This window comes from Myxine glutinosa, chromosome 8 (genome assembly GCF_964187855.1).
Source record: "Myxine glutinosa chromosome 8, kmMyxGlut1.1, whole genome shotgun sequence".
NCBI lineage: Eukaryota > Metazoa > Chordata > Myxini > Myxiniformes > Myxinidae > Myxine > Myxine glutinosa.
This window is the reverse complement of record NC_136268.1, coordinates 23125800-23142716: the sequence shown is the minus strand read 5'-3', so window position 1 is coordinate 23142716 and position 16917 is coordinate 23125800. Positions and strand designations below refer to the sequence as shown.

Genomic DNA, 16917 nt, shown 5'->3' with positions numbered 1-16917 from the left:
CTGTGTTAATAAGGCAATAACCCAGTAGAGTTAAACACTGACACTAAACACTGATACAATTTGTCTGAATCTAGATCTTGCACAACGCTAAGAGCACGAGCGTAATATTTGATTGGTCGAGATGGCATATAATTTTGTCCAAGTACTTAGTGCTAAACTGGAGGTTTTTGGAAGTACCAACAAGGTGATTTGTGCTCCAGTGGTAAAGTATATCATTGAATTCAAATAAAAAGTTTTATAGTATGTAAGAAAAAAAAACATTTTCCGGAAGTTTACCACCGTTGATGCACGCCTTTTACACCTCCTTATTTGACATGTCAAATGAGTTCTTCATGCCTGTTGTTTGTGTCCTTTACAACTTCGCTAAAAACTCAGTTTCCTGTTTGAAATGATTTTCAATTTTGTTCGAATGTCAGAGAGACCAAAGCAATTACCTCACTCTGTGCGCATGCGCCACGTGATCGGGACGAGATTCCGTACAATTTGCCAAATTCAGAACCAAATTGTTGCTAAACTGCACATTTGTGTTCCGCCTCATGTTCCACAGTGTTCTTCTCATCCTCTTCCTTTATAAGGGGCGAGGCCTAACAATTCAATTGAAATATTCAAGGGTTCAAAATATAAAATTCAATTGAATCAAGTAGCTCCTCAATCATAGACTGATGACTGCAGACAGACAACCAGGCGGAGTGAACCAGGGGGTGCAGAATGCCAAATAACTTCGTGAGACATTTGGCAGACTATCCCATTTGTATCATCTTCCAGTACATGTTCCGATTGGTGAGTCGACGGAAGTCTATCCGTTACCAAATTCCAAATATATTACACAGGTCGAGCAGAGACTCCACCATCTTGCTTATCGTGGACAACAACCTTGAGCATGGAAGTGACACAGAAATAAGAAGAGAACCACAATCTTTTTGTGGTCCTCGACTTAAGAGTCTCCGAAGAACATGGCCCGTCGGCCTAATGGTCCACTACGATGACCGGAAGGCAGCGGTAACAATATAAATGCTTTATTTCAAAATCCAACAGCAATGGAATAAAAGTTCTGGCAGGTCCAACGACGATGCAGCTTCGAGCCCACTCGACCGAATCACGTGAAATAAGCAAGTTGGAGAAAAACCGAGCGAAGCTGAGATGGGAAATAATGCTTACGAATGGCATCTCAAAATGGAGGCACAAAGAATGGCGCTTAAGGAAAAGGGTCAGGGGTCCTTTTATACAGGAAGACTGCACGGAGATTGACAATCAAGCCCCAGATATATACAAACAACGGAAAAAAAGGCTAGAAAATGGTACGGTGCCGCTGCTTGCGTCCCCGGGATTAAATAATAAGCCTTTTTGTATCGATCAAAACCCACAGAGCTTTGAGGTGGACGATAAAGTGACATTCAGGTACCGTGTGTGGAGTCAGCAATTTGTGTGCAACGCGCCGCGTGCAGATGTCCAGAGGTCTGAAGCAACAACTGACATTTCGCGATCAGGATCAAGGGTGGTTGCAGTTTTACCCTCCACTTCCAGTACATCATTCGCAATCCAGATCCAAGCGGCAAACAGCAAGCAATCCCACGTTGGATCAGTCAGGGGTAGCTCCAAGCTTTAGACCATTTGTCAGCGTGGTGTCATCTCGGAGCGAGAGCTAGTTTTACATCGCTGCATCCGCAAATTATTCAAGAACAACTTGCATTCTGATAATGTGGAAACAAGACGTGGCAAATCAATAACTGTTTCTTAGCAGAGCATTTCAAGATCACGGGATAGGTCCGGGATTACAGGATTAGAGGAGCTCTCCAGGATAGGTTCTGGGATTGGATTACAGGATAGTTCTGTAATTACAGGTTTTGGGATTATGGGAACATTTCGGTATGCCAAGAAGGAGCCAGCGGCCTTCTGAAAGTAAAATCGCCTTCAAATAAGGCAAAAAACCAATGGCAAAACTTGCCCGTTATGAAAATCACAAGAGCGTCGGGTGCCAAACACCACCGGTGACCTTTTTGGTAATTTATTCTTAATCTAACATGGCTTTTTGGTCATTCGGTGGTTGTACTTGCACAACTGGATCGACGATATCCAGGTTTGTGAGCTTCCCGTGGAACCCCCAAGAAAAATCCAGAACCTCTACCCGGTCAGTGTTACTACTAATGAATACCTCAACCATTGCCGAACGAAAAGATAATCAGCTTCCAATGCCAGCATTGGTTGCACACAAAACGCTCAATAACCCACGTGTACAGTAGCTGCACATTAGTAGTCCTGTCCTTCGGAGGAGACTCTGTCTGCAAAGTTTTTCCAAAACTCGTATGAAAAGTTTAAAAACAGACATGTTAGGTCGCCACCCCCAAATCCTGAGGTTTCCCGTACGTACTGTCGGCGAGCCTTGCTCATTCTTTTATTTGCTCTCCCTCGCTCATCCTTTTGACCTTTTGGTGCATTCTCCCCTTCACCAAGCAAACTTAATTTAAATATATCATGAAACACAACCCAACCCAGTGTGAAGACATTCAGTACAAATTTTTCTCCCATGTGGTGGGCAGTGCCAGGTAGTTCCCAAGAAAAGGCAAACGACAACAGAAACATCGCCACTAATAGTAGTGGATAAAAAAAGAAGAAAAGAAGAAAAAGGAAACTCATCTCAAACACGGCCGGCGTGAAGCCGTGAAGCCGGCCGTGGGTTTTACATTCTTGTGAAAACATTCTCAAACCCTGGGAGTCATGCAAAAAAACCCAGCAGGGAACCCGCGTGAGGATGCATGAAAACACGGCGCAGCAGGCCGTGTGCTTCCAAACACGATCGTGTGCACAAAATACAAAAGTGTGGAAAGGGAAGAAGCCAGAGGCAAGACCAAAAAGGTAGAGGCCTTCCTCTCTGGCTATTTCTCCGACAAGATTAAAGGGCAGGTGTCCCGGGAGAGATCCGGTGCTGCTATTATCTGTGAAGTAGTTTGCGTAGTCCTCGCTCGATGTTCATTCGATGACCGACTCGCGTAACGCCCAATTCAATGAAGTCCTCCTTCTCCAGGCTGGGCAGGTGAGAGCCTTCTATCTCATTGTCAAGGAAGCGTTCACGATGCTCCCCGAGGTTCAGGCTGTCGAGCCAGTCGGCGACGTCAAATTTGCTCCACAGAGTCACGGGTTTCTGCTGGAATGGCTTTGGGCTGCGAGGAGGCCCAGTGGCGGTGCCGTCCACATCCGGCGAAGTCGGCGTTTGAGGTTGTGAGGTTTTTGGGGAAATGGGAGATGTGGGAGTATGGGGGCTTGAGAGCTCCACCACAGAGGCGCCGGACACTTCAGAAGCAGCAGTGCCGGCCACAGCAACAACGCCGGCTCCTGGCACAATCTTCGTGATAGGTTGACTCGAGTGCGGTCTGACCGTGAATGTAGTTCCACAGGAGGTCCTATAGGGACAAGAAGGCCAACAGTCAGATATTGCAGAAACAAGATGGGTAGAAATCAGGATTTCAAAGTATATTTATGCACAGGAAGGGGATTTGGGGGCAGAGGAGGGAACGAAAATTCCACCATCTTGGCTAAAGTATTACATAGCAAAATAATTTGGCCAGTAGCTTTGAATAATAAAAAAAAAAGGTGCAAAATAGTTTAAAAAATAAAAACCAGATAATACTAGTTACAATAGTCCCCGTCATTATCATGCATTTATACAATGTGAAAACACATGTTAAATATATATATATTTACATTATATCATGGTATAGGCCCAGAGTAAAGTGTAATGCACCGTGTGGGAAAATGAGAGATGTCCAGCCAGGCTTTGTGCCGCGGCCTGTAAGAGATACAAATACTGAGGTGCTTGTGATTGTAACTTATATTTTAAGCGTATGTTAACCACAAAACCTCTTTTTGGTTATAAAATGTAGAAAATTATTTCGTGTATGGTTGATGACACTTGCCTTTTTCAGGTAGGCAAGTTCGCTGCACTGATGTGAGACCTTTCCTCAGATGCTGTGACTCTGAATTCATACCCCTATTATACTGTAATGTCATTATTCACCAAATGTACATTGCCAAGACCCAATCACATCTCTCACCCTTAATTGGATGGAATAACCAATAACCTCTCATCTAATCAATTACCTCAGATGGCTAAGAGTTCAATAAATTAACTCATGCTATTCCAGCCGAAGAAAGTTGCATACAGAAACCACAAAAAGCTACCTGTTGCTGTTTCAAACTCTACCTGAGTTTCTCTTCAGCTACCGACATTCATAAGTAGTACATACATGAGAATCCCAATGCTACTGTCCATACATGAGGCCACAATACTGTCCATACATACAGGCCACATGAGGTTCAATGCATAACATTGAGGCCACAGAATAATGTGAAAAGACTGAAATTTGCAAGGCAACACCAAGATTGGGGACGGAACAATGGATTCGGCTAGTCTGGTGTGATGAATTAAAGTTTTAACCTGTTGGACCGTTACGACACGTAATGTTTGCAGCCTACCGTTAAACACGGGGGGAGCTCTAACTGTCACAGGTTGTATCTCAGCTTTTGGTGCAGGAAAACTTGTTACAATCAATGGGGCGCTAACAAAAGAGAAGTACAAGCAGATACTGCATCACAATGCAGATCCAAGTGGAAATTGTTTAATCAGAAGAGGATTCATTTTCCAACAAGATAATGATCCAAAACATACTTCCAACATAGTAAAACCATATTTGGAGATAAGGTTATAGCTGGTGTGCTTCAAGTGTTAGAATGGCCACCCTAGAAACCGGGCCTGAGTCCCATCGAGGCCATGTGGAATTACCTGGAAACACAGATGAACAACATCAGGAACCAAACTAACCTTGCAGAACTGTGATCCACTCTGACTGCCAGACCACGTGACCAACAATATCATAAATTTACATTCTCCAATAGAATTGTTACGTTTATCACGCTCAAGAAATTTCAAACTGATCGGACTAAGTGTTGTATTTGTCGAATTATGACGTCGTTAACAACACACATTCCCTATGTGGAGTTCTTCACAATGAGCCACGTTTCATTTTTTCCACTTAGCGGTTTCGGAGATATACAGTCAATTCGTTAAGGAGATATAGTCAATTCGTTAATGATAAAAAAAATCAATTCGTTAAACTCAGGACACAGTGACATCACCATCATGATTACTATACTGTGATCCAAATCCTGCACCATAATTCAAGTCTCAGGGAAAGTTAAAAAAAATGCCACAAGCAGAGAAATAGCAAAGCTGCAGACATGTTTCACCCTGATTTGAGGTCATTAGTACAGCATAATGTTTAAAAATCATCTGTTGTTGCCTGAACGTCCTGTTGGACTTATTACCCCCGCCTCCGAAAGTTGATGGACATTATCTTTTCACCCCTGTCTGTTTCTAGTATAGCTCTGTCAGGGAGACAACGTTATATAGTCGGGAGACGTACAGTTTTGAGGTTGGGGAAAAAAGATGATAAAAATCAGTTCTTCAACCTCTGTATACCGATTTGTGGGGATCGGACCGTGATGTCAGCATCACAACAATGGCTGTGATGGGACGTGATTTGTTGGTTAGTTAAAGAGATATATTTGTTATATATATTTGTAATTGGACCTATTATACAGTTAAAGTTAAACCACTACTAAGGGTTTAATAAGTTTATGGGGGTAGGCAAAGGAATACCTTTGTCCAGGTAAAGTGTATAGGGTAGTGTGCTCCGGATGTCACGAAGAAGAAGAAACCATCCTGTAACTAAGTGGGGCCGGATGTCATGTAAGTGTATCTTTGTCTCCATGCGAGGGGTGGAGCTAGGCTAATTAGTTAAGGTATAAGGGTAGATTCCTGCTGTATGTAAAATGCCTCTGTGGTTTTCCCTTCGTTCCTTATGACACACACAACACCAGCCATGCAATCAGCGCTTAAATTAAATAAAACTAGCAAAAAGGTACTCTCCCTATGGGCGGGCTTCAATTGGGAGGCCCAAATGAAAAGGCAAAATATCAGAAATTGAAGGCTTTTTTTATTTTAAACGATTTATATCAACATCCGTTAAATCATATCACACGCAAATCATCAAAATCTAAACAGTAATTGTAGAATGTTATCGGTAAATATTATTCCATCGTGTTTGGAAAAACTGGAAAATTGGAAAAATTAGAAAAACAATACAGTCTATTTTACTCCAGGGGGTCCCAGGATTACCCACCCAAAATATCGTTGCGATCGGTTCAGCCGTTTTTGCGGTACCTGGGAACAGACGGACAGACGGACATTTGGTGAATTATAATAAGATAACCGCCGACCGGATCCGGACATTCTACCACCACTACCCATCTGAGTCATCCCAAGAGGCATGAAGAAGTGGCCGTGAGGCCACACCCTGAAGAACGATAGGGTAAAAAACGTTGGGGTGAGTGGGTGGCGCTCGTTGATTGGACCGCCTGTGACATCATAGAACATTCGAGCACTAGGGACAAAAAGGACACGTCCCACCATTTTCGCTCTCTTGCGCTGGGTTTGATTACGAGCGGACGCACTCCGAGCGGACGAGAAGGGCAACTGCACGCGGCTTCCATCGCGTGCAGTTGCCCTTCTCTCTCCGTTCCGGGCTGCGCGAAAGGCGGATGCAATTTCCTTTCCTTGGTGCTGGCTTCATGATGGCTGTGCTCGGTGCCATGTGTGCCTGAAAGGAACATCGGAGCTCGCGAGAGGGACGTGGGAGGAGCTCTGCCTGTTTGCTTCACATCGGCGGCTGGTGGTGAAAGCGACTTCGTGCCAACGTGTGTTTTCCCGCGCAGGGACGCGATTCCTTTGGCGACCCCAGACGGTCAAGGAGACCAGAGCTGAGTCCCAGCTAACATTACACTACGCATTTATTTTCATTTATCATTCCCTTGTGTTGTGTACGAGTCAGTGTGGGGGGCCCCTCAATTTAGGAATTTAGTGTTACCTTTTTATTGTCCTGCATTCATTTTATTAAAGCATTACTTGTTGCATTTTAATTGTTGTATTGTGCCTTTGCCGGTTTTGTACGCATATTTGTTGTGGGGATCGGATCGGATAAGTGCCGCGTCTGGCCGTGCAGGTAAGCTCTCGCTGCCCTCCAATACACTCCCGCCCCCTCCCTCCCCCCGCATGTCACTACCGCCATAGTTGAGTATATGCCTCAGAGTTAAAGCTCGGTCGGCCAACCGTCACCCAGGAGTCTTAGTCCCGGAGAACATGACAATATTCACACCCTTTGATTTTTTCACATTTTATTGTTACAGCCTGAACTTTAAATGGGATAAATTGATATATTTTGTCACTGATCTATACATAATATCCCATAATGTCAAAGTGGAATTTTCTTTACCGAATTTTTTTTAAACAAGTTAATTAAAAATGAAAAGCTGAAATGTCTTAAATCAATAATTATTCAACTCCTTTGCTATGATACCCCAAATTGATCTCAGGTGCATCCAATTTGATTGGACACGATTTAGAAAGAAATAACCTTTCTATATAAGGTCCTACAGTTGACAGTGAATGTCAGAGCAGAAACTCTACCATGAAGTCCAAGCAACTTCGAGATATAATTGTGAGGAGACATAGATCTGGGTAAGGGTATAAAACAATTTCTAGAATGTTGAACGTTCCCAAGAGCAGAGTGAGCTCCATCATTAGGAAATGGAAAGAATATGGCACTACCCAGACTTCCTAGAGCTGGCTGACTGACTGACTAAAGTGAGCAACTGGGCAAGAAGGACCTTGATCAGGGAGGTGACCAAGAACCCAAAGACCACTTTGACAGAAGGATAACAATCTCTGCAGCATTTCACAAATCTAGGCTTTATGGGAGAGTGGACAGACAGAAGCCACTCTTGAGAAAAAAGGCCCATCACAGCACACCTGGAGTTTGCAAAAAGGCACGTGAAAGTTTGAGCATGAGGTAAAATATTCTGTGGTCTGATGGGGCGAAAATTGAACTCTGTGGCATGAATGCAAAGAGCTACATCTGGCAGAAACCGAGCACAGCTCATCACTCATCTAACACCATCCCTACCGTAAAGCATGGTGGTGGCAGCATCATGCTATTGGGATGCTTTTCAGCATCTGGGACTGGGAGACTTGTAAGGGGCAGAGGGAACAATGTATGGAGCCAAATACAGGCAAATCCTTGAGGAGAACCTGCTTTAGAGTGCAAAAGCCCTTAGACTGTGGTGAAGATTTATGTTCTGACAGGACAATGACTCCAATTATACAACCAAAGCAACACGGAATGGCTTCAGAACAAGAATGTGTAAGTCCTTGAGTGGCCCAGCCAAAGCCCAGACTTGAATCCCATTGAGAATCTGCGGAAAGACGGAGATTGCTGTTCACCGATGCTCCCCATCAAACTTGACAGAGCTTGAGCAAGTCTGCAAGGAAGAATGAATGAATGATCGTTTTAAGGCCATTTTCCCCACTAGAGCAGGGGTTAGCCTTGCGGGCCCCATGACAATCATGGTTCCCTGTTTGAGGCAATGTTTTTATGGCCGGATGCCCTTCCTGGCGCCAACCCTTAGTCGCCTCTTATGATGCACAGGGATACGGTGTACCTATTCTAAATCGGGGTACACACCGGGATCATTCATCCCAGCAAGCTGGTACTCTATTTGCCGACCTCGGAAGGATGACAGGCTGAGTCAACCACCCTGGTGTTAATTTAGCGATCGACCGGGATTCGAACCCAGGATCCTAGGATCACCAAGCCGGCACCCTAACCGCTAAGCCAACACCAGGCTACAAGGAAGAATGGGAGAAACTCCCCAAATCCAGATGTGCAAAGCTGATACAGACATACCCAAGAAGGCTCAAATCGCTGCCAAAGGCAAAGTATTGACTCAGGGGGTTGAACTCTTGCTGTGTAAATTAGATATTTCTGTTTCATTTTCAATACATTTGTAAACATTTCCAAAAACACATTTTCACTTTGTCATTATGGAGTATTTTGTGTATCCCTAACCCACCCAGCAAAACATTTCCAAAGACAGCTGCGAATAGACGATGACAAATAAAACCGACGCATCACCAAATACAGCTCCAAAGATTGCAAAAAAGACAAAAGAAAAATATAAAACGAAATATCAACAGACATACACTGACAACTGGGAAAACAATAAAAGAGCAGGAAGGTATAAAAAAGAAAAGAAAAAAAAGAGTTGGACAGATTGGGAGTAGACAAAGATGGCTTTTAGGAATGGCTTAGAAGAGGTCAGTTCAAATGGGATGGAGAATGAATCATTATAAATGCCCAAGACCGAGGTCTTCAAGACCAAGACACAAATGGGTTTTAGGAAATGGTGGGACTGAGTCAATCGGACAAGTGTAGGTTCTGCAAGGTAGTACAAGCCACCTCCTATCAGGAAGTAAAAACTCGTGTTAGAGTAGCTGTACACCCAAAGGCACAACAAGGTTGTCGAGTTATCCACTGGCACATCTGCAGAAACTTCAATATCCCAGTTCCAGAAAACCCGTGGAAACATGAACCCAAAGCAATCACTGAAAACAAGGAATGCTCACATATGACCTAATGATCCCATCAAGCGTGGACATGGAAAACAAATCACTGTGACCAGATATAGCACTGAGCTACAAAAAAAGAAAAGACAGCATTGCTAATTGTACTTTCAGCGAAAATGAAAGCAACAAGGTGTCAATCCCCAGCGATTTTGGCCACAACAACGCAGAAATCAAGAAAATGACCAAATACAAGACCTCAAAAATGAAATGAAAAGATGTTGGTAACTGAAGAGCACCAAAATTTTACCAGTGATTCTTGGAGCACCAGGAATGATAAAGAAGAACCTTACAGAGATCTTACAAACCATCCCTGGGAATATTACGACAAACAAACTGCAGTTTGAAGCTGTCCGAGGCTCGGTGACGACTCCTCGAAACAAAACTTTGAGAATAAGAAAACTTCACAAACTGGCTCATAAATCTTGATCCCTTACTGAAACGGAGGTGGATACTTCGATACCTGGGAGGACTCCGTTCCACCTTCTGAAACTCGCATATAAATTAACAACCAACGGCACACGCACACACCTTCGTCTATGTAAAATAAAATAGGTGGTCCACAACATCATACACATTTGGTGCCTTTTTGTTACCAAAGTTGAACTTGGGGAGATGAGGGGAGGAATAGACCATGGGCCGAGCCCCAAAATTCCTACTTTCCCTGATATGCAAGAGAGAAGTACTTAATTTGACCTTTAATGATCCCAGAGTATATTTATAAGTATGTCTATTAATGTTCCCATCTTCAAAACGTACGTGTATTTGACAGAAATCTGAAGAAAGGGACGCTAAAATTACTCTTGCAGCCGACGATCTCAGGGAAGTGATGACGTCAGCTTAGTTCTTAATTGGCCAATCATAGTGCTTTTAACAGGGGCTCCACCAAAACAAGCCAATCACAGTCATCGTACAGTGGGTGTCGTTGTAACGCAATGTAACAAAGAGCGAGTAAATCTACGCATAGTACGACGCGACATGGAGTGCTGCATGCATTTGGTGGACCAATCTGCAGACAAACGTATTAGTTTTTCGGATGTTAGCTGGAGAACATCACAATTATTGTTGGACATGGTATTGAGAGTCATTCTATTCGAATGCATGGCAATAGTGTGGAAGTTTTACCAATCCCAAGTCCATTCTCAACACAAGAAGAAGCCGATACGAGACATGTATACACAAAGAATTAAGTTAAGCACCCCCCCGTTTTTTTACAACCTCGCACATTACAAGGTTGTTGTCGTCAAAACAGTGTAATATACCCATGATATTGCTATATTTTCTGGAGAAGTGATATTATGGTCACATAAAAACATAACAATCATGCCGTTTTCAATATTTTATTCTGAATAATTTAAGGTGAAATTTATTGGGAATTTTAGGCATATTTTCACCTCAATTTAAGTATGGAGCTATAGGTCCATCACGGACAGTGTGGATGACGTTTATGTTTTCTAACGTACAGTCATTGTTCTGAGAAGACCTCTAGCGATCTTTGCGTCAATAACGTGTGTAGGACCCACGTGATCGGATCACTCACTCAACCCTACGTCTCATAGACCCTGTAAGCCGTCGTATGCGTTGCTGTGGCAGGTTGTTCCATTCCCGATGTAATGCACGTTCCAATGATCTCACAAGGTATGATCTCACATACCTTAGAATATATGCCAATGTATACATATACACAAAAAATATATATTAGGGGGTGCTTAACTTAATTCTTTGTGTAGGGGTGCTTAACTTAATTCTTTGTGTATACTTCACTATTCGTATGCTGCAAGTAACAGTGATCACATCATCATCATCAGTGCAGACACTGATGTCTTGGTACTATATGTGGCATTTTGCTAGAACATATATGCAGAGGTCTACTTCCATACAGGCAGAGGAAGTAATACACGCACAATTTCTGGCCGTCGCATATTTGACCATTTCGGGAAAGAAGTTTGTTCTGCGTTGATAGGATTTCATTGCTTTACTGGATGCGACACCGCGACACCGTGAGTGCTTTGTATGGTAACGGTAAACTAAAATCTGCAAAGATCTTGACATCAAGTAAAGACCACTGCTCCACGTTTGAAAAGATTGGCATGACGTTTACAGTACCACCATCCTTCTATAAAGACATTGAAACATACACCTGTGAACTCTATGGGCAGAAGGGCTGTCGCCATGTAAAATGAAACAAGATGCAGAATGTTCAAGACTGGGAGGTGTGGAGAGAAAAGCTTGCCTCCAAACAGAGATGCTCTGCGCAAGCACATATTGTGAGCAAACTACCAAGCTGCCATTTACAAGATGTGCCTTATCAGCAAACCAGAAATACCATCACCAAGGAACAATGGCTGGAAGATTGACGGTGGTTTGCTCACCATAGACTGGATGGGTCTTCCTCCAGCACCATCAAGTGTAATGGAACTTGCCCACTGCTCTTGCAAGAAGACACAATGTACTCGAGGGCGGTGCTCGTGTTTGCTCCACAAGCTTCCATGTACTGATTTGTGCTCATGTAAAGACTGTGCAAATCAGGCGTCTGTTTCTCACTTGACCCAGATTGAGGAAGAAATTGACACTGGAATCAGATGAAGATGCTTAATTACTTCCTTATACTCTGTGGATTTTTGTAACTTGAGTCTTTAGAAACCACCTTTAGAGGCCATTTTTCCCCACAAGCAGGGGTTGGCCTTTTTCGGGAACCGTGGTTGTTGTTGTTTTTTGGTCCCCTTTTTGAAGCAATGTTTTACGGCCGGATGCCCTTCCTGACGCCAACCCTTTTTGCCGCCAACTTGAGTCTATTAGTCATTATTTAATTTTCATGTTTTGCTACTGAATGCACAAATATGATTGACAGGAATGCATTATGTTATTGTATCAACAAAAATCTCTGCGTTTTTGTTCTTTTTTTCTTCATTTAACAACAACGGTTTTGCCACTTTCTATAGAATTCTATAAAAGCCTGGTGTTGGCTTAGCAGTTAGGGTGCCGGCTTGGGATCCTAGGATCCTGGGTTCGAATCCTGGTCGATTGCTGAATTAACGCTGGGGCGTTGACTCAGCCTGTCATCCTTCGAAGGTCGGCAAATTGAGTACCAGTTCACTGGTAATTCCCTGTGTGTTGCAAGAGGCGACTAACAAGGTTGGTGGCAGGAAGGGCATCCGGCTGTAAAACATTGCTTCAAAAAGGGGACCATGGTGCCCAAAAAAGGCCAACCCCTGCTCTGCGGGGAAAACATGGCCTCCAAAGGTGGTTTTCTTCTTCTATAGAAGGGAGTCATTTACATTTGAAAATGAAAGATTATTAATACAGAATTTTGTATTACAAATGGAATGTGTTACGGATTCGTCACTTCTGCCTTTGTTGTTATTATGTACTTGTAGGATTTTTAGTTTCAGTTAATATTGTTGTTAAGATTTCTGTGTGAAATGGAGTTGACTTTAGTAAAAGGTAAAAAGAAATGTTTGTGGAGGAAAAAGAAAAACTCAGCAAAGAAACCGGAAGAGAAGAGAGGAAAAAGATCAGCTGGGGAAATCGGCTTAATCGTTGGTGGACGTGGGGCGTGGATTGCACTCACATTTTGGGGATCGTTTCCCCTCGCCACCATTGGCCTGACCTCACACCTCGTCTGCAGCCGCACCGATACCCGCCTATTGTTCTTGCCGATCTGCACGACTTCGACCTTCACCCATCGTGGGGATTCGTGCACGGACTTTGGGATTGTTACATTCCACTCACGTTTGGCATATCATGAGTTTATTGATTGGAGAGTATTGGGGAATGATGGTACCATCATATGTATTGTTCATGAGAAGCAAGTGATATTTTCATGGTACTTTCTTTAAGAGTGTTATTATTGTGCATGTGAGAGTTCTTAATACAATTACTTGTTTTGTTCTACACAATTCCATTGGTGTGGTTTTACCATGGTTTTTAGAACACTCAAAATAACAAATCTTTCTGCCGAGTTCCCTCTCGAGACTCTGAGGGGCACCTTTTCTCGAGACTCCTCCACCAGGGGTTTGTGGTTTGGGGAGGTAACACGTAACAAATGTAAGACTGGGAAATTACACATTTCATTGCAAAGTTAAAGGATTATACCTATGTTTTCTTTAAGCTGAGAACTGTTTATACTGCGGGGTAAAACAAAATGAATGTCGTTTAAGAATGTGAACTTTTGTTCAGTAGGGACGGATTTTTCATATGAAAAATTACAATGAATATGCATGCCAAGTACAATATCTATGCTTTCCCATTTATTATTGAACCAAAGTATATGTACACTACAGTACTTAATGTACACTAACTTGCCGATAGTCGGAGGAATTGGAGGAGTTGCATGTTTTGTAATGATTCAGACTATGATATCCTCATACAAACCTGTTTACATCAAGACTTGTTATAAGCAATATCATATGCATGTCAAAGAGAATATGTGATACACATGAGCCGTTTATGAACTGAACATAAATGGTATATTTGAGTGGCTTTGGACATTATTTAGTGCTGTTTCAGATCGGGATGCACACAGCTTGAGAGAGAATGAGAGAGGTAGGAAGGGGGGGAGGGAAGAGATAGTCAGAGAGAGAGAGAAAGAGAGTGAGAGAGTGAGAGAGTGAGAGAGAGAGTGAGAGAGTGAGAGAGTGAGAGAGTGAGAGAGTGAGAGAGAGAGAGAGAGAGAGAGAGAGAGAGAGAGAGAGAGTGAGAGAGTGAGTGTGTGTATAAAAGAGAGAGATAGAATTGTGAGGAACAGAAATGAAAAAACGAGATGTGTGTGTGTGTGTGTTAAATGGAGAGAAAGGGGGGAAGGAAACAGGGAATATTTACAAGAAAGAAGAGTGAATGAGGATCATTTGGAATATAAACAAGTGAATCCTCTTGGATTGCGCTGAGGTTCGGGCATGGAATTTCCAGGAGGAAGTATAATTTGTATGCAATGAAAGTACATGTAATATGGGATCGAGTAAGATCGAGTAAGCTTCACCAGTGCGCGTGCGCGACGTCACGTCGGCAGCGAGAAGGGGTTCCCCAACACGAACCAATCAGGAACTGCCACGTCACACTTATATGATCTCAGAATTCCTGTGACAGGAATTCGCGTTACACTGGCTGGAAGTCATTCGCTAGAGGCGCTTCCTCAGCGCTAACAAGAATGTTGTGGATGTGCGTGTGTGTGTGTGTGTGTGTGTGTGTGTGTGTCTGTGTATCTCAAGAGGACAAAATAGAGAAAAGTAGTATGGGGATACTATACAAGTATACATACCCAATATATGGGGGATAATTATTTCTGTTTCTTTAATATTTGTTTCATTTCATGCCTCATTTTTGTATTCTAAGTTACAAAAATGGGGATGTGGGGTGGGATCACTAGTCCCAAAAGTATACCAGTACGTCTCGAGCCTGGCCGGTCTAATTTACAGGGCAGATTTACACTTTTAGTGATTCAATTGATGCATATAAGCAGTTTGTGAAATATTGTTTGCTAGGGATATTTTTACCATAGCAACGGACACTAATAGGAATTATGTACATGAAATAATCCACAAAATAATATCTGCTGACATCAGATGATCTGCCTAATCATAAATTTGCATGATCAGAGGATTGCATTGCTCAAAATCTCGATTTGGAAGCATCTATGTAACCGTTGCTAGGGAAAAGGAAGTCCTCAGCAACGGAGTTTAACTTCCTCTTTGTTTTTGGCCGTTGCTAATTAATGTGCAAATTTTGAACGTGGGAACATGTCATTTATGGTTCATATACACTTATTCAACATATCTAGCACATTTGCAGGTACTTCTCAGACGTAGACCACGGAATTCGAAAACCAAGCAGAATTAGTGGACTCGGCCCATGGTCTAGAAGAGGAGCTGGAGTTTTTTTTTGCAACTGCTGGAGATTTCACATTTTCCTTTCAGCACTTTTTTCCCTGGAATGTTGCGCACATTTTGAGACCACATATGTCCAAATCGGACTTTGTCCAGGTGTCACATGACAATTTGCGACAGTGTATGATCTGACAGCAACGTTGATAAAAGTCTCACTTGCATGAAAACATAGAAATGCTTTGATCTGACAGAAATGTTCAATTATGATAGTGACAAGTCTCACTTACATGTATGCACACACATGATCATCCTGTGACCAGCAAACACTAAATTAACACTTACATTTGTACATGTACACCTGCAATAATGTGAGTCTTAAAGTCTCGCTTGTGTAATAGACGCTTGTCTAACAGACACTCGTCTAATGGACGTCGCTCAGGGCGGACAGTTGTTGTTCATCACGACTGAGGTGCCTCCCCTCCATCACTACCTCGCCTGATACAATTCATTTAAACGTGCAGTTTCATACTTATGGTGTGCACAGAGCTCAGTGCTCGTTTCCGGGTAGTGGAATTGACTCGGCTTCAGCTGCAGCCAAACAATAGGAGTTCATGGAGCTTCTCCTTCCCTCCACGGCCTCAGGAGTCTCATGATCCTTCAGGCACCTTGTCCTGTACTTGCCACTGATCTTGAGAGGGTGAGGCTTCTGTGTGCCAACAACAGCTTGTGTGAGGTTCCTGCTACGCACTATCTAAAGTCTGCAGAGGCCTCCAGTCTTGTCGATGCATTGGTGATACTGACCGGAAGTCTGAACAAAAAAAAATTGACGCTGTCCAAAAAAACGAAGGCCGGGGTGTGATGGAATTTTCTGCATGCAGGAATATTCGGACTCGGATTATGCTTACGAAAAAAACCGGACCATATTGATGATTAACTTAGCAGACTTCGCATTGACATTGCGGCTCCATCTGAGACTCACCTGACCAACACAGGAACAATACAAGAAGAAAACGTCACATTATTTTGGTCAGGCAAAACTGAGGGACAGAATCAGGAACATTGTGTGGACTTTGCAATTAAGAATTATTATTTTACTCATAATTATATACATATTGTTGCGGTTTTGTGAATAGAGGCAACCCCCCTATAGTTAGTTACACCACAACATGTAGCCTCCTACAGAGTTATTTCTTATTAAATGTAAAGCATAGACCTTTCCAATGTTAGTATGCGTTGAGGCAGGCAGGATGATAGTAGGCCTCGTTGAAGCCTAAAGTGCCTCGTCATGGGACTAGGCCAGGCCCTGCAGGCCTGAAGGAGGAGCAGTGAGCAGCCAATGGGAGCTAAAGGGCGTGGCCAATGAGCTGTCACCAATGGGAGCTAAAGGGAGTGGCCAATGAGAGCTGTCACCAATGGGAGCTAAAGGGAGTGGCCGAAGGTGACCAATGAGGGGCTGTCACGTCACATGACCCCCGGCGGCCAATTGAGACCCACGGAACATTCGGGTAGGGTTTCGGGGGGTTAAAAAACCCGGCACAGACTCCCTCTCTCTCTCTCTCTCTCTCCCTCTCTCCCTCTCTCTTG

General features: G+C 43.2%; 1 protein-coding gene across 1 annotated transcript in view; it reads right to left on the bottom strand.

Moving 5' to 3' along the window:
• Window positions 1-1000: 1000 nt before the first annotated feature.
• LOC137432284 (SH3 and multiple ankyrin repeat domains protein 2) overlaps window positions 1001-16917 on the bottom strand; it is a 910319-nt gene continuing 894402 nt past the window's right edge. Inside the window, 1 exon segment of the mRNA XM_078782990.1 lies at window positions 1001-3398. Within this exon segment, the coding sequence (XP_078639116.1) occupies window positions 2930-3398 (469 nt within the window). The 3' untranslated portion in view covers window positions 1001-2929.